This window comes from Sceloporus undulatus, chromosome 4 (genome assembly GCF_019175285.1).
Source record: "Sceloporus undulatus isolate JIND9_A2432 ecotype Alabama chromosome 4, SceUnd_v1.1, whole genome shotgun sequence".
Taxonomy (NCBI): Eukaryota; Metazoa; Chordata; class Lepidosauria; order Squamata; family Phrynosomatidae; genus Sceloporus; species Sceloporus undulatus.
In genome coordinates this window covers 234,781,536-234,799,971 of record NC_056525.1, presented here as the reverse complement: position 1 = coordinate 234,799,971, position 18,436 = coordinate 234,781,536, and the positions used below count along the sequence as shown (strand labels likewise).

At 40.4% G+C, this 18,436-nt stretch overlaps 1 protein-coding gene across 1 annotated transcript in view; it reads right to left on the bottom strand.

Annotated features, from left to right (window-relative positions):
• FER1L6 (fer-1 like family member 6) overlaps positions 1 to 18,436 on the bottom strand; it is a 96,549-nt gene that overhangs the window by 20,027 nt on the left and 58,086 nt on the right. The window contains exons 25-32 of the mRNA XM_042464464.1: positions 18,223 to 18,345; positions 16,499 to 16,538; positions 9,137 to 9,149; positions 7,855 to 7,900; positions 5,673 to 5,798; positions 4,984 to 5,111; positions 562 to 732; positions 140 to 311 (exon numbers count right to left, since the gene is read on the bottom strand). Coding sequence (XP_042320398.1) covers positions 140 to 311; positions 562 to 732; positions 4,984 to 5,111; positions 5,673 to 5,798; positions 7,855 to 7,900; positions 9,137 to 9,149; positions 16,499 to 16,538; positions 18,223 to 18,345 — 819 coding nt within the window. The remainder of the gene's footprint in view (positions 1 to 139; positions 312 to 561; positions 733 to 4,983; positions 5,112 to 5,672; positions 5,799 to 7,854; positions 7,901 to 9,136; positions 9,150 to 16,498; positions 16,539 to 18,222; positions 18,346 to 18,436) is intronic.

Below are 18,436 nucleotides of genomic sequence, written 5' to 3'. Positions count from 1 at the left end.
AACATGGCCACATAGCCCAAAAAACCCACAAAAAATCAACAGTACAACAGATTGACAAAACATTGGTAGCACAGATGTATGCTGTTGGTACTATAGGTGCCAATGCCTCCCTCTATCTATCTGTTTGTCTGTCTGTCACAGCATACTTACCATTCTCATCTTCCTGGAAGACTGTCTGGCCAGTAAAGATCTTGTCTCCAATTTGTATCTTTCCAGGTTGCATGTAGGGCCCACTCAGTTTGTTATCTTTGCAGAGCTTGGTCAGGATTTCAGTTGGCTTGGTGGCATCTCGCCAGGCATTGTATCCTTCACTGAGAATTAGAGAAGATGGTTTGGGATGGATGGATGGACATTTGTAGTGGTGATTGTTGAAGACTAATGTTCCTTTGAGACTAAAATTACTCAAATTGTCTAAACTTTGATTCTGATGAGATCTACAGCACTGCCATTGACAGAGCAGTGTCTAGTTTCCATTAGAGGCTACTGACCAGACCTGCATGTGCTTCTTATTCAAAGGCTATCTTACATTTTGTATTGATTCATATTGAAATAGAATCTTACATTTCATACTGACTCTGTAAGCCACACGTAGCTCTGTGCCGGCTGTAGAAACGGTTTTCCAAATCAATTTTGGTTTCTCCAATAAGGTCATCTGAACCAATCATGTCATAGTCATAGATCACCACTGAGAGCAGGGATTCCTTAGGGAAAGTCGCCTGAATTTCAAATGACCTGATGCAAAAAGATTGATAAAATTATGCCATGTATTCACATTAATACAGCTTCAGTTCTAAACATATTTACTCACAAATAGGTCCCAATGAAATCAATCAACACTGCTTTTCAGTAGAGATGCTTAGGACTGAGGTGTTAAAGTTATAGTTGGCTGAACATATCCACAGATTCTTTGTCTATGGATTCAACCATCCATGGTTAAAAATTTATTTTTAAAAAAATATAAATTCCAAAAAGCAAACCTTGATTTTGCCATTTTATATAAGGGGCACCATTTTATTATGGCATTGTATTTAATGGAACTTAAGCATCCATGGATTTTGGTATCCACAGGGGGTCCTGCAACCAAACTCCAGTGGATAGCAAGGACACACTGTATTAAGACGTGTCTGAATGAGTTTCAGTGTTTAATTCAAAAGATCATCCCACAGCTGCAGAGATCAGGAACCTCTCTGGTGTTTTCCTCAGATTGGTTTGGACTTTTCTTCTGCTTTCAGAAAGAAAAAAAATCCCAATAATCCTGAATCGATTCTGCCCATCCAGGCCATTGTCTCCACCACTACCATGCATCAAGTACATTTCTCCTCTTAGTGATGTGAGGAGAAGAAAAGAAGGAGGTTCCTCCTACTCCCACACCTGTTCATGCTGGCTAACAGCAGAACAAGGTTGAGAAATTACAGCAAATGGACTTCTTCAACAAGTTTCAGCAGGGCAGGGAGTATATTCAGCAGGTGAGGGTGACAGCCATGCTTGGGGTAGAAACAGATTTGATACAAGCTGAAGAAAAATTTCAGCGCCTTTAAAGCTTGCTTCTCACTTTGAGCCAGGCTTTATGAGCTCCTGAATTTATTGTCTGAGCCTCACGTGGGAGAATATTCCTACTATCTCCACAAAGCAACAGTTAATAAAAACAGCAAGTCAGATTCAGAGGGAAATACTATATAGATGCTTCCCTGGAGGAGACAAAGAAATATGGCTAATTCACATGGATATTTTTTTACAGTTTGCCACATTAACTTCGACACTCTTCTTGACATCTGTGAAGCCACAACAAATTTATGTAGCAAGTCTATCTTCTCTATTATCCTGATGAAACAAGACATTGATGACCTTGAGGAAATCATTTGGATTAGGTTTACTCATTAGCAGATTTACAATGAATATTTCCCTCAGTCAAGCATACACAGCACATTGCACAGTGGCACATAACTTCATTTTAGAGGTCTCAATAAAAAAATAGATTTCTCTTTTTGGAAGCTATGATGATATCCTTCTATGAAAGGGGTGCAAAATATACATCTATAGCTATCCCACCTCAAATCCTCACCCTCTTCCTAGAGTACTGTCACCACTAGGATCACCACTGCATCCACTTCTGCTAAATTGGTATATAAACCTGTTCTTTTTGGCTCTTGCGTTCTACTTTTGCTAGATATACTAACTAGGTAGTAGGCATGGTTACAATAAAAAACAAACAGTAAACATTAGATATTGTATGTATATTATTTTAGTCTTTACTCTCCAGCACAGAAACATTTATAACTGCAGTATTCATTTATTTTAATATTGTACGAAAATAATATTCCAAGATCCTGCGGGTGCCTGTTAAGGAAGCAGATAGAAACTTTTGTCCAATGTGGAATGGCTCCATCCATTATGTAATGCACTTGCAAATCGTTCATGACTGCCCTTGTATATTTGATTGTGTGTTTAATTGCGCATTGCTGTCTTGGTTCAGGTGTGCAACACTGTCATTCAACATAAGGGTTGTTCTGTACAATTAATGCCTAATTCCACATGCAGAGATTCACGGAGAGATCTCAGCCTAGACCTTAACTATGTAACACAATTTCTCTCAAACAGTCTCTCTCTCTCAATCTCCCTCACAATCTCAAACTCAAAGCCCCCTCTGTTACCTTTCAAAACCCTAAGTCTATCTGACGTTCATCTTCATTGTCACCATGTCATTCCCACAGTGCCTCCCACACTCACTCTCTCAATTAATCACCATCCATATGCAAAATAGACTCTACCCAACATTTTACACCTGCCACTCAATCTTCAGACATGCTCCTTACCATACTTAACAAACTTATACCAATACAAATATGCAAAACTTATTACAATTTATGGAATGACAACATCTGGCGGAGTCACAGGTTTGTTCAAATCTGCTCTATGTACTGGCACAAATATTAATGCAAATCATTATTGGTCAGGTCATGATCAGGACCAATTTTGTTGCCTTTCTTAAACACCGGTAGTTTAATAATTATCTCTAATCCTGTAGAGATCAGTTTGTTTACATAAACAGTTTTTGCAATTGCTGATTTAGACTACTTAGGATGAATTCTGAATGAAGAATTTCATCTATGGGGACATTATTATGCCAGAGTTCCTCAGTGAATCTTTTCACCAAGGAGTGGGATTACAAAACCAGGCACGAATTACCTTTTTTTTTGTTTTTGTTTGGGGAGATTAATTTGGAAATGTAGCTCCAACACTTGTTTTCCTTTATTACCCAAACCACAACCATTTGTTCCAAATTCCACCACTTTTAAAATTTTATCCAGCTGATACTTTGAGGCAATGAAGCAAGTCCTTTCTATTTTACGGATCAAGGAAGTTATGCAGTAGGCATGACAAGAGGATATTAATATTACACTCAGACTGACAATTTGCCGCTTTGGTCATTAGCATTTGGGTTGAATACCTCAGTCTAAAGAAAGGAATACTCCTGCTTCTCCACAAATATCCACATTTCAGATATCTTGCTATGTAGACAGAATAATCTCTAGTTGGGTGGGGAAAATATGGCTGTGGAACACATGTAGCCCCCAAGCCTATTTTTCCACTTATCCCAAGCCTATTTGCACATCCCTCACAGATTCAGTAGGTTAATTTCTTTTGTTTTACCCCCCGAATGGCAAATAGTGTCCTGTAAAGCCATTGGGGACTGCTACTGGCCATTTTGTTGTGCATGAGGGCCTTGTCTTGATTAATCCTGTCATCCCACATTTTCAGATGCTTTTAAAATGTCCTAGTTTCTCCCTCCATATCCCACTTTTCTTCTTTGCCCTCAGCTTACTTCAATTGCTTAAGATTGAGTTCGAATTGCAATACTAGTTTGCATCAAATCAATTTAGCATTAGGAAGAGGAGAGAAGGGATAGACTTGCTCTTCCCTGTAGACTCAGGCAACAGCAAACTGCTGCAGCCTCTCCTAGCTTGTCTCTTCTTCCTCATTACTAACTTGACCACACACAGATGATGTTTGGCCACATGGTTTTCATCTGTGAAATGCTGGATGGTGTGTTTTGGGCTCCTCTTACATTTTTAAAGCCAAGACAAGGCTTTTTAATCAAATGGGAAGTGATCATCTAGTCACTTAAAATTTAGGGGAAATGCCTGATAAAGACCGGAACAGTTCTGAAGATGCAAAAAGTTCCTCAAATCTAGTTAAATGGCCAGTCGTGGTCCTATCAAAAACTTTGAAAGTACTATTTGCTTTTTTTTTTTAAACTCGCTCAATTTGGGGGGGGGATAGGTGAAGGGCAAAAATGGGGGTTGTGCCCTCCATGTTCCTGCAGGGGTGGTATGTTCCATTGTTGTTGTCGTTGTGTGCCTTCAAGTTGTTTCTGACTTAGGGTGACCCTATCATGAGTTTTCTTGGCAGGATTTCTTCAGAGGAGGTTTGCCTTTGCTTTCCTCAGAGGCTGAGAGAGTGTGACTTGCCCAAGGTCACCTAGTGGGTTTCATGGTATGTCCCATACTGAACTACAAAACATACCTCTGAAATTTGAATGTTTGAGGAATATCTGATATTAGCCCCCCTTTTTTCTTTTCCCTTTTGAAACCCTTTTCTTTTCTCTTTCTCTCTCTCTCTCTCTTTTTTGAGATCTTTAATCATAAAGGAGCTAAATATCTAAAAGTTTTAGTTAGAGAATGGTCAATGGAGATCACTTACATAATCAGTAATGCAGAGAGAAAGGTCATCTGTAATAGTACATGAAAAGAGATCTAGAAAAAAAACTAATTCTGGAAGATACTGGAAGAGTGTAAGAGCTGAGTAAATTGCAATTACACAATGTGAGACATTGTCAAGATTTAATCAGTAGGTTTCATAGCATCTAAACAGACATGAATCAGTGTTTAACAAATGTACTTTGTCCAGAATAACAGAGAGAGAGAAAAAGTCCACAACCAATTGATTAAGTGCAGAACATCACACAAATCTCACTGTACTGACCTTCCAAAAATTGGGTTTAGCTGTTTGGGAATATAATTGTCTCGGTCTTTAATTTCTGTTTTCCCCAGTCTAAGTACAATGTAAGGGTCAGATTTGCCATCTGGGTCTGCTGGACTAAGATTAAATGCCTACAGAAACAGAAAAGAGAATTACTTAGTAAGTGATAAACTCTGTCATTTAAGAAGGTTTCCAAAGGTAATACTGAGTTTGGTTTTCAGTACAATCAAAATAGGAGGGGAACAAGAAGCACACGTAGTATATGCTCCCTCTCCATCTCCTTTGTTACTCCCAAAAAGCATAGCCTGACTATCTCTCCAAAGGAGGTGTTCAAATTAGAGAAATTTTGGTTGCATTAGCAAATGTTTCGGCTCAGAATATATGGGGGGTGAAGATGTGCAAAGTTCTGATGCTTTTTGTTCTTTATTATACATACAGCTTTTCTGTTCAAAGATTACAAAAGCAAGAGAAGGAAGAAGAATGAGCGACATGTTCCATTTCCTTCCCTGTTCAAACAATAATATTCAAAATGGTATTTGGATTTCAATTATGGAAAGACCAATGCAGGTTGGTTGAGTCATTTTGGCTGATAGATTCTGTCTATTCTTTGAGCTCATTCTTATGTAGGAAATCATTTTTAAAAAAGAATCCTAACTTAAACTGAAGAATGTACATATACAGTATATACTTACTGCCACAATATATACTCTGATTAGAACTTTTACAGAGTGATTTGGAGGTAAACCCTGCAGAATTCTCAGCTGGCCTCCATCTACTGGGCAGCAATCCTCTGGACTTTTGTATATACAGAAACAGCCCTATCAGAATACAGAAATCACATAATTACTAACACCAACAAAAGGGTGAGTGGGAATCATGCATGCAATCATTATATGCTGAAATTGCATTCAGCCCTTATCTCAAAAAGGAGTTATATTCTATTATATTAGCTTTCTTCTTCATTTCCTGTAAATGATTTTATTTTCTAGTATCGCACAAACATTTCCAACAATGTGTTCAGTTTTCTAACAACAAAAGGTATTGCATTAATTGGAGCACTTCAAAGGAAGAGAGTACTTAACAATACTATTAACTACTATATTGGAAGCTCTCCGACTAAGACACTGAGATATCTCCAGATTAATGCCCTCTTCCTTTAGATCAGGAGTGAACAACTGTAGCATTTTAGATGTTTTGGGATGTTTTGGGATTGCAAAACTTATATATGCCTTAGTTTTTTGTGGGTTTTTCGGGCTATGTGGCCATGTTCTAGTAGAGTTTCTTTCTGACGTTTCACCAGCATCTGTGGCTGGCATCTTCAGAAGATGCCGCCACAGATGCTGGCAAAACGTCAGAAGAAACTCTACTAGAACATGGCCACATAGCCCGAAAAACCACAAAAAACTATGGAAGCTGCCATGAAAGCCTTCGACTTTATATTGCCTTCTTGTTGTTGTTGTTGTTGTTGTTGTTTTGTGCCTCCAGTCTTTACATTTATTGTGACTCTATGTAAACCAATCATTGTTTTTCTTGGCAAGTTTTTCATTGCCATTCCTGTAAGGCTGAAGTATGTGACTTTGCCCAGATCACCCAGTGAGTTCCCATGGCCAAGTTGGGATTCAATCCTGGACTTCCAGAGTCACAGTCCCTGCTTTAAACACTACACCATGCTGGCTCTCTAATGCCTTATTACGGATTATATTGCTAAGATTTTTTCAGCAAGCTTGGGGGCCGTTCCTACTCTTTCTATATAGATCCATCAATTGAAGGAATGTGATGACCTAAACCTATTCCTCATAAATTGAGTCCCATCAGGCTTTATTTCCTATTTGGTTTGTAGTGAAAGTGAATGAGCTTGGCCAATAAGATTACTATAAAATCCCAGTGTCATAGTAACGACGGTATGGAGATGTTGGATGTGTGAGGGCAAACTGGCCTCGAACGTTTTTTAAGCCTTACTTCCTGTTGCCACCACTCTTCTAATTCCTCGTCAACGACAATCTTAGATGGATGAAGGCCCTCCTTGTCTTTTGTTATTTGCTATAAAAAAACTTCTCTTGCTGCTTTAGCCACCCATTTTCTTTTTTTCCTGTATTACTCTATATTTAGTATTTTCTTATTCACTCTCTTTCCTTCCATAGTCTATTATGGGGCAACCCTTATACCAAACTCGGAAGCTCCAAATTGTGCGACTGGCAGCGCTGCTGGTCACTGGTGCTTCCAGGCACCATATACACTGTGCTTAAAGATCTCCATTGGCTGCCCATCCGCTTCCGAGCTCATATAAGGTGTTGGTTATCACCTATAAGCCCTAATGGCTTGGGCCCAGGTACCTGAGGACCGCCTCTCCCCGTTTATTCGCCTCGCACCCTCAGAACATCTGGCAGCAACTCTTGAGGTGCCTGGGGCTTAGTTGGCTGCTACTGTCCGAAGATCTTTTCCACAGCTGCCCCAGCCTTTGCGAAAACGTCCCACGGAGCTTCCGCTCCTTCTACCACCCTGCCCATTAGGAAGGGAATCAGGCATTCCCCGACTAAATATTCTCGTGGGCATCCCTCCTCCTCGTGGCCGTGAGGTTGGGGCTAAGGGGTTTTTTATTTTTTTAAGGGATTGTTGTTTTTGTTATATGTTTTTATCTGTATGCTTTGCACTTGGTGCATTTTGTTAGCCGCCCTTGATCCGTCGGAAGGGCGGGGGTACAAATAAATTTTTATTCTTATTCTTTATTATATATTTCATATCACTACCTCTTACCAAGAAAAGCTATTTTATCTATTTTACAACGAACGCACTAACTGCTTTTCTCTGATGGGTGGAGGGTGGGGACTGGTTTTTTCATCTTCTGCTTGCCATGGCTTACTGAGAGAGACCCACCATCCTCCCAATCTCCAACAACTGAGAAATGGCAGACTTTTCATGACTACAAAATTTGAAAAGTTTATATACCTATAGGAATAAACCGGGTTCTCACAACACATGCGCACAATCAAAAATAGCAAAACCCCTACAATATAAAACAGTAACGGAATGTTCACAAAACACATCAAATATAAGCCACTTAACAGTACCTTAAATTCCTATTTCTTTCTTTATGCGTGATCTTCATTGTAGATTTGCCCCGGAAAGTTAAACGTTTCCCCGTCTCAAAATTGTAAATTCACTTCCAGGTCTCCATCATGATCTTTGGAAAAGATGGCCATAATTAATATTCCATAATCCCAAAGAATAGTTGTTCAATGGAAATAAGGAGAACCATCATTAAGTAAAATAAATGGATAGGGTGCTGGAAGGTACAGTATTGTGAAGCTCCCTGCATGGGTGGAGTTGTCCAAGTCACACCGTGCTGACAACAATGCACAGTTGTTTTGTGCAGAAAACTCATGAACAAATTCCACTTTGGTTATTCTTTACGTTTATAAATAAATTTTGCATTTATTCCACAACTGTTTTGTACATGGACCAGTTGTCTACACAGGCGAGCTTCCATGTCATTCAAAACATCGACCTGGGTTGTAAGGAAACCAATATTTTTGTAAGTTATAAAGTGGATAGCCTATGTGCGGAGTGGCAAGAATTAGAATGGTTATTGTCTTCATGCCTCACAGTGCCTGAAGGAATTGGCTCTTCATATAATCAAATGCTAAATTGATCATTTGTTGATCGGATGTCTTTTAACAGCTATTCTATTGTCGTATCATGTGTTCACTTTTTAGTTTAAAAAGATTGCAATGAAAGAGACACAAAACAAAGAAACCTTTAAACAAACAAAAACAAACAACAAAAATGTTGTGCAACTAAAGAAGAGCCAGTTTTTTTGCAAGCTTTCAGGACTCGCCTTTTCATGCCATGCCAGAATGCACAGCTGGCATTCACCAGTGGTTGGACCCATGACGCAGAACTAAAACCTTTACTTTAAGCCACACCTTTTTATATAAAGTAACACAACCCCACTACTTGATGTTGCTTGTACCATCTTTAGGTTTTAAGCATTTCCACTCATTCTTGATTCCAAATTTAGCAAATTTCCAACTGCAGAGAACCCAAGTTACCAATTTGAAATATCTCAGTAAAAACCCTCCTGGTGTAGTTTGAGGAGCTCTTACTGCCTTCTTGAGCAAAATTTATCTTCTCTCTGCGCTGTTCCAATTATGCTAACAGAGTCTCCTTGGCTATTAAAAATGAAGGATGGGTTTAATTATTGCATAATGGACATGAGCAAAAAACTCAAGTTTATGCACTCTTGCCGAACACTCCGGGAGGTTCCCTATGCAAAAGAGTGTGTGAAACAGTCTAGCTTTTGCATACCACAGTAACAGATCTTTTTGCGAGTTCCTATATCTTGTCTTTCAAGCTAAATTCCAAATCTTGGATTGCAACCGGAATGATATTTTTGCTGGAAATATCCATTTCTTCTTCAGTAAGCTGTGAGAATTGCAGCTAAACCCAAGGAACAAAGACGGCTCTGTGTGGTATCACACACACACACACCACACAGAGAGAGAGAGAGAGAGAGACAGACAGACAGACAGACAGACAGACAGACAGATGATGCCATCATCCCTGTAGGTGCTGACTCAATGGGCCCTTGCTGTATCTCTTCGTCACATACAGAAACAGAGACAGTTGGCACATGGATAAGCACATACTAGAGGTTACCAACATCTCATAAGGGTGCAATCAGAACATAGTCTCATTAGTCTGATACACACCAGCAACAACAACAATAATAGATGTTGCTAGTAGACTGAACCTATTGGGAGGATGCATCAGTAGGTAAACCTGGACCCAAACCATGTAGGCTTTGAAGTACATCACCTTTGTACCTTGCCCAGAATTGACTGGCAGCCAGGAGAGTGATTTTATATTGGGTAATGAGGTCACTTGTGGATTGTCCCAGTATCATCTGGCTGCTGTGTTTTGAACTAACTGAAGTTTCTGATTCGGTACAGAGTGCGCAATGTACAGCACATTGCAGAAGTCCACCTTAAAGTTTCCAGTGCTGCACTACTCTTTTGATCTGCCAGTATTTATCAACAGGGTTTCCATTTACCTGACGGCCTCCATTACTCTTTATCGGTAGGCAACCTTTTGAGCTGGGGGCCAGGTGCTGTCCCTCAGACCTGGGGGCGCCAATAATTAATTAATAAAATTAAAAAATAATAGATAATAACCAGGACATGTGGACAAAATTTCAAATGAAGACACTTTTTTTTAAAAAATGGAGGCACTCGAAAAAATTGCTGATTTTTTTTTTTATATAATGCATGTTTCTGAGGCTTCTATAGACAATGCCCCCAAAGCCCCGGTGCATCGGCGGCAGGGACGGGCTGGGGTCTGGCCAAGGCCTCGCGGGCCGCAGGTTGCTACCCCTGTCTTTATGGATGGGAGAAGAATGGTAAGTGCACAGGGTGTGATACTTTTCCCCTGATCACTCAAATGCCATAGGTAGGATGTGAGCAATCCACTTGCTTCTCTCTAACAATCTCCTGTGTGAAATAATTGTAGCATAGCTTTTGTAGACTTGGGTCTACTTCCTATATGCCACATTAGTCCCAGAAGGAAGCTGTCTTCAAAAAGAGTTCTGGATGTACCTGCTAGGGATATTTTAGCTGAAGATCCTGCATTGAACAGTGTGGTACTCAATAGCCATGACCCCCTTCATGTTCTATCACTCTATGGTTTCATGACTCTAGGTTTTCTGTAGCACGGCAGAAACACTCTTTACTCTTGGTTCCCCATATTCACCTCTTTTTAAAATGAAAATAGAGATTAATATTCTATTATATTTACACAGTGCCTAATTTATGTTGGCAAAATATTTCAAATTCCTAGCACTAGCATTGCAATGCTACATTCAACATCAAATTAGTTGGTCTGTCATAGACAGAACTGAATGGTATTTGAAAAACCTTTTATTCATGCTGGATGAGGTTGGATGTACTTTTAAAAAGTTACTAACTGCTGTTAAGTTAAATGCTACTGTTGTGTTGCATTTCCCAGTTATGTCGACCCTAAGGCGAACCTATCAAAGTTTTCTGAGGGTTGAGAGTGTGTCCCATGGGTTTTCATTGCTGAGTGGGGATTTGAACCCTGGTCTCCCGGGTCATTTTCTGCAGTGCTTCTTTTTATATTAAGTATTATCTTAAAATCTTTATGGCCCGTTACAGACGGGCACTTTAGTACACGCTCGCCCGTTCTAGGGTTAAAAAAAGGGGCGTTCCTTTCTGGACGCCTCAACCCTAGGACGTGCGCGAGCGTGCACAAAATGGCGCGGCCGTTTCACACGGGCGCCGCTGAGGAGTCCCAACCGCCGCCCCCCTAACAGGCAGCACAGAAGTGACGTCCTCACTCCACGCCAGGGCGTCTGTGACCCTTTCGCGGAGCAAGAAGGAGCTCCTTTCAGAGCGTCTTGCTACCCGCACCCAGCGGACCAAGAGAAAGGGGCCAAGCGGCCACTTTCTCCTCCTCCTTGCTGCCGTTTGGGTGTCCTTTGGCTTGAAAGCCCCAGGGACACCCCTTTTCAGGCATGCGGGGACGCGCGTTTTGCGCCTCCCCGCAGCCTGAAAACGCGGATCGGGCCTCAGCGGCTGCCGTTCTAGCCACTAAGGCCCCGATACACCGGGAAAGGGCGGGTACAGCCACCCAATGGGCAGTCTGTAACCCGCCTTAAATATCATTTAAAGTGCAAAATGTCCAAGGGTTTCCCCAAGTGCCTCTTGCCCAAAGCACAATTTAGGAACAATAACTAAACATTAGTGTTACTTTCCACAAATAATGAGGTTACCATTTGTTTCAATACATTAGCTTACTTTCAAGATGTGGTGATAATTGCACAGGTTTTACTCTGTTTAAAATAAACAACAGCATCCAAAACCCACGCTGTTAGTTTTGCCTTAGAATCAATATAAGTCAGAGAATGACTTGAAGACACACATTCAACAAACCAGTCATAATGGGTGACCAGAGCGACACCATGGCAATTCTGGTCACTTTTTGTCTTTTATATAACCAAACCTGAGGCATTTCCTGCATCATTGAGCAGGTGCAGACCATGGGATATGGCCCCATCACCCTATAGTTGCCCACTCTTGCCTAGGGTAAGACACAAAAGGATTTGAGCCTGAAATTTCATCACTATTTTCACACACTAAGCTGAACAATGTCATACTTTGGACATATCATGAGAAGACACGTCCAGGATGTCACTAGGGGTGCCGGTAGTGCAGACTGCAATGAGTGACACCCCAGATTCACTACAAAAACATATGCTTGGTAGGTAGACAACATTAGGAAAGAAAGAAGGAATACTCCTTTCTGTTGGATAGACTCAATCAAGGAAAGCCCCACAACCTGAATCTACAAAACTGAAATGCAGTTGTTCCTTTTCTTATCGTTGTTGCTAAGCACCGTCAATTGGTTGATTTTGACTTTGGTGACCCTATGACTTGGAGTCTCTCATTCATAGGTCACCATAAGTCAAAGTCAACTTGATTGACACTGGTAACACAGCTATTTAAACTTCAACTATTGGGTGGAAATCAGACTAAACAGACTAAAAAACAGATTTAATGGTACCCCAGACCGAATTTATCCGTTACGAAATTGTTTCCACAAAGTTGAACTGCCTCATGTGGTAGAATTTTTTTGTCAAATCACCCGCCCCGGCTACCGGGAAGCCTTTTCGGTTTGTGTCTCGGTAGAGGGAGCCAACGAATATAATTTCGTACGAGGAGTACACAAATAATTCAAGGCTTTAGCTAACCATCCAGCGTTCATCATGTGGGATAAATGGCGCATATTAGTTTCCAACAAGCTCACTGCACCAGTGAATTTAATGATTAAAATTCCACTCACAGGAGTTAAGGCTCCAATAATTAGGTCCTATGCTCTTGCATCTGGAATTGTAGTGTGCTCTGTGTTATGTATGTGTGATACCAACAATGACTAAAAGTCAAATTATTCCCATTTAGTGATGATTCTCGCCCCTTAGCAAAACCTTCCCTCAAGACCACATTGACTGGTTTTATTCCTCTATGCACTGATTCAGCCAAATCTAGACTACAAACTGAGAACATTAAAACACAGATGTTTACAGCCAAACTGTGGTGGTAGATATCTGCCATTTAATGGATGAGGCCACAAAGGTGTGTTTTGTTCTTTTTAGATAGTAGCCATGGATGACCTTGAGTAGTGTAGCAGGGGCAGAGGAGATGCTAGATGAAGAAATTATGTTCCCCACCCCACACATCCTCATAAATATCCCCTTCAAAGCAAGAATCATAAAAACATAGAATCATAGGACTTTTACATGGGGAAAATCAGCAAAAAATTGCATGAAAATTGTTCAATCACATTAACATTTTCACACGTTAAAGTGCCATTCCCCAGGAATAAACAGGCAATAAACCGCAACAATCATTCATGGGGAAATCTGTGATGATTTCTTGCTCTTTGTTGCCTGTTTATTTCCAAATATGGCTCTTTAATCCGATGTGTGGAAAATATTAATTGCGATTGCCACAATTTTTCACGTGCTTTTTGCTGTCCCCCCCCCCCCCCGAATTTTTGCCATTGAGTTGGAAGAGACCAAAGGGCTACCCAGTCCAACCCTGCAATGCAGGAATTACTGTTACCTCGGTTTCTTCTTATCTATGGATTTTTATATCCACAGATTCAGCATCCATGGCTTGAAATATAAAAAAAATTCTCCATCCGGGTCCCACTCTTCTTCTATTACTGTAATGTCCTTGTGAATAAGTGACCATTCGCATCATCTCCACCTTCATAAACTTTCTCCCACCAAACGTCCAAAACGGTATCTCTTGATTTTCCAAAACTTGGCGCAAGTGTAATTTCTGGCGTTGTATGTCTAGACGACTTTATGATTAGAATATACTTCGAGGGTACAAGAAAACAATCAAGGGGAAAAGAGAAGAGGGAGAATTCTATGTACGAGGTTGAGAGTTGTTGCAAAGTAACTTGAGAAGTATTTGGTTTTATTTCCAATGTATTCTCCTGCACTGAGAAAAGGGTTTATATCCTTGTAATGGTCTCAATGAAGAGTTGTTTTAAGCTTTTACTATATAAAATTAAAAATTTTTTTAAAACGTATATATTCCACATACGCAAAACTGTTTTTGCCATTTTATATAAGGACAACCTTTTCCCTTGCCCTTGTATTGATGGGACTTGAGCATCCATGGATTTTTGTTATCCATGGGGGATCTGGAACCAACCCCAGAGGATACAAGGTCCCACCAGTACTATTTGTATCAGGAGGGAAATTGGGAGGAAGAGGGATAAGGGATTGCATAGAGGATGGGGACAGTGTGCATTGGTACATGAAGCGAAAAACATGGTGAAGGAGTCAGCTCTAAACTTCCTCACATATTCAAAGAAGTGTGTAAAGTGCTACAAGGTATAGTTGTGCACTTCCATCCCCTTAGTGGAGGCGGATGCCAGTGGTTGGTGAATCCACCCTGGATACAAATCCAAACTTTAAAGGTGCTAAAACCTGGAGCAGATTCACTGTCTCACTGACACTGAAACCATTAACTTCTACTTCCCCTGAAGCTGTTAGTCTGACTATGTCTGTTGCATTCTTGTTATGTGCCTTTATGTTCTTTCTGACTTATGGCAATCCTAAGGTGAACCTATCATAGAGTTTTCTGGAGTTGAGAGTGTGTGACTCATCCAAGGTCACCCAGTGCGTTTTCACGGCCAAGCGGGGGATCGAACCCTGTTCTCCAGAGTCGTAGTCCAACACCCAAACCACTACATCATGCTGGGTCCCATCTTGCATTACAGAGGTACCTTAGTAAGATGGGGCTTCCCATGTGGTAAGTGGAAGTCAATTGAAAGACTCCAGACTGTGAGCTTTTCTGACACTGACAGCTTTAAGCAGAAACAGCAACAGTTGGATGATTGGAAACAGTCAGTAATGACCAAGGGCATCTCACAGCACTTTGTTGTATAAATGGCATCTTGTTCCTCTCACAGACAAGGTGCATAGTATCCTCATCTGGTCAAGTCATTTCTGGCACCAGAGGGCAAAAATCCTGTGAGGATATCTCCCACAACCTGGTAGCAAGGGCAGCTAGTAGATCCACTGCTCCCAGTGATCTACTCTTGATTTTATCACTGCTCCTGCTAAAGCTGCTTAAAGTTGAATGGGAGCCCTCCTGATGCTGGTTCCCTATTGCTTCAGAAGTTTGCCTCTGGAAAAGATTCCATTCAACTTAGAACAGCTGCAGGAAAAGCAGTGGTAAAATGAAGAATACATTTGCCACTTCTGCAGTGGTGGATACACCAGTCACCTCTGCCTGGCAGAGAATGACATTATTGTTGTATGCCTTAAAGTTGTTTTCAACTTATAGCGACCCTAAGGCAAGCTTATCACAGTGTTTTCTTGGCAAGGTTTGTTCAGAAGGGGTTTGGTTTCACCTTCCTCTGAGGCTGAGATACTGTGACTTGTCAGGTCACTAGGTCTGTTTCAACTGCTGAGCAGTCTCACACAGTTCTAGTCCAATAGTGAAACCACTGCACCACACTGGTTCTCAATAAATAAAATACAGTGGTGATAATTTAAATTACTAACCATTTGCTGCCTTATCATGAGATCCCACAACTACTGCTTGAGAGTCATCTCACTGATCCTAAGAGAAGAACATGCCACAGTAACACAACTCTACAGAATCACCACAGTAGGTGAGGTGGAACTGGTACCTATACTGTGGTCATGAAAATATAATATTCCAGATATACCATCTCAGACTGATCCTATCTGTAACATAACCATAATGGACCCTGTCTTCCCATGAGAAAAACGTCTGCTCTCAGGCTGCATCTCTCAGTTTAACTTGGAGAAATTCTCTTTTGGACAACAGCTTCTCCAGATCCCATGGCCAGTGCTCCCAATTTTAGTATCTGTTGTTGTTGTGTGCCTTCAAGTCTTATGGCAAGCCTAAGGCAAACCTATCAAAAGGTTTTCTTGGCAAGTTTCTTCAGAGGGGGTTTACTATTGTCATCCTCTGAGGCTGTAACTTGCCCAAGGTCACCAAGTGGGCTGAGCTGGGATTTGAACCCTGGTCTCCCAGTCCAACACTCAAACCACTACACCACTCTGGCACTATGTAGCCCTCAAAAATAACTTTTCTAAGTTTTACCTGTAGGTGGAAATATATTTAGGTAATTTTCCCCTGCCCCCAAGTCTCCTTTCTACCTGTGTCCACTAGGTTCAGATAGTGGGCATCATATAGGAGACAGTGAAGCAATAGAGTAGACACTATAGGAGAAAGAGGGACTGACTATTGACATACCTCCTTTCATCCATGAGAACCACCACTGTATCAAAATTGTTTTCACAAATAGAAAAAGCCCTTCTGTTCACTACAAGGGCTATTTACAATGCTATTTACAATAAATTAAGTGGGGGGGGGGGAACCAATCTCTGCTTGAATATATCTCTAGGTAATGGATGTCCTTTATTAACCATGCAAAGCAATAAAAATTTACTCACTCTTTCCGGGTTTTCCATCGCTGAAATCAAGTACTTTTGCCTTTCAAAATAAATATAAATGGAGCACTTTATTTACAACCCAACTGTAGCAGAAATCTGCTTCAGTTCTATGCAGTTACTTATAATATTTTTATTCCACCTGTGCAGGCAAATCTCCCTAGGTTGTTCACAAATTAAAAGTTAAAGCAATGCGATATTAATCACAGTTAAAAATAATATGTAATATTTGAAAAAAAATAAATCTCAACATAAAAGAAAGATTTACATTTAGTGAAAAACAGCCTGGAACAATCAGATCCTAAAGACTTGTAAAGAAACCAGTAGGGTGCCATGAGTATATCCCCAAGAAAGAGGAATGTTTTATTTTTCTAAATGTCTCAGGTTTCTGAAACTATTACCAATTTATAGAATACCATTATGTCTCTAAAGTCATACTGTAATTATTGAAACCATCTCAATGGAGAGAGAAAGAGGGAGAAGGAGAGAGATTAAAGAAACCGTGAATCCTGTGTCATAATAAAGACTACTAACAGGTTTATTAAAGATTACTAGGGGCTTGTAGCCTCACAAAGGTTTCAGGCAAACTGGATCTCAAAGGCTGTAGCTTTTTGGCTAGCTATGGTATTTAAAGTTTATTTCCTGGACTTTAAGAATCACCCAGTATTCACACGGCCAGAAGGAGGAGAGGCCTGCCTTCATGAATACCCTTCCATACCATCTGAAATAAGGACAACAACCACTACATCTTGACAAAATGCTGGCCTATGACTAATGTTGTCACCTTTTCTTTTCTTTTCTCATGTATGATTTTTAACAGCTTTGTCTGGAAAAGAAGCCATTGGACTTTGAAAGTTTGCAACATGTATATTGTGCATTTTGGTTGTCCCCATAAAGGTATCACTGTTTTGTGGATTTGGGATGTAACAGGTGTATTGTGAGGTGTAAGGTATTATCCTTAGTTGACAGATATACATACCACACACTCACAAAAAGTCATGGCATGCAATGTGCAGAGTCTGTGTCATCATTATGTACAAATGCATAGAGCACCAAATCTTTTGCTTTGCAGTTACCTACATCTTAGGACTCTGAGTGCAAATGATTAAGTTTTTTTGGTATCAGGACATAAATTAATTTCAAACACATATTTACACATATTCCCTGATGTGAATTTCAATGAACATTTCTCAAAGAAAGGTATTTTCTAAACTTTATGTAGATTAATTGTTCCTTGAAGAAATAAAACATTAAGGTGGGGGGGGGGTAGGTTATCCCATGCCCCCTCCCCCATATAGAAAGGAGAAATGTGCGAAACATCTTCCTGGGTTACATCAAGAAAAGGTGGGGATCTGGTTATATATTCCCTAGTATTTCCACTGTTCAGGTTATAAGTGCTACAGTGTCATTATTTATATAGCTAAAACAAAGCCAACCACATACAACATAGAGTTATCATGAGGTTTGGGAAAATTTCAAGGTTTGTAGAAGTAACCCCCCGCCCCATACACATACCAATACTTAGGGAGTATTGAAATAAATAGCTCAAATGAGGACAGCGTCTGCTCAATAACCACGGGACACTGACTACTGTGTGCTGGGGAGGGCAAAGAGTTCCAGAAGACAATTGAGAGAAAGGCTGGAGCCCCAAAAAGCAGCACTCCATATATTAAAATTTGGCACAGATGGGAGCTGCTGTCTCTGTGATGCAACTTTCAGGTCCTTACCTTTTGTACTTTTTGTATAGAAGCATAATACTTTGACCACCAATCAATCACATTTTCAGCAGATTCATCAGCTATGGTTCTCTTTCTTCTCTTTGTGGATCGTCGGGTTGATTTTCTTGAAATCTAGAAAGGAAAAGAATAGGATTGATGAGAATGGCTAGATTTCTCTATTTTGCTATCCAGAATGATAGCCTGAATGATAAACCCTATGGGA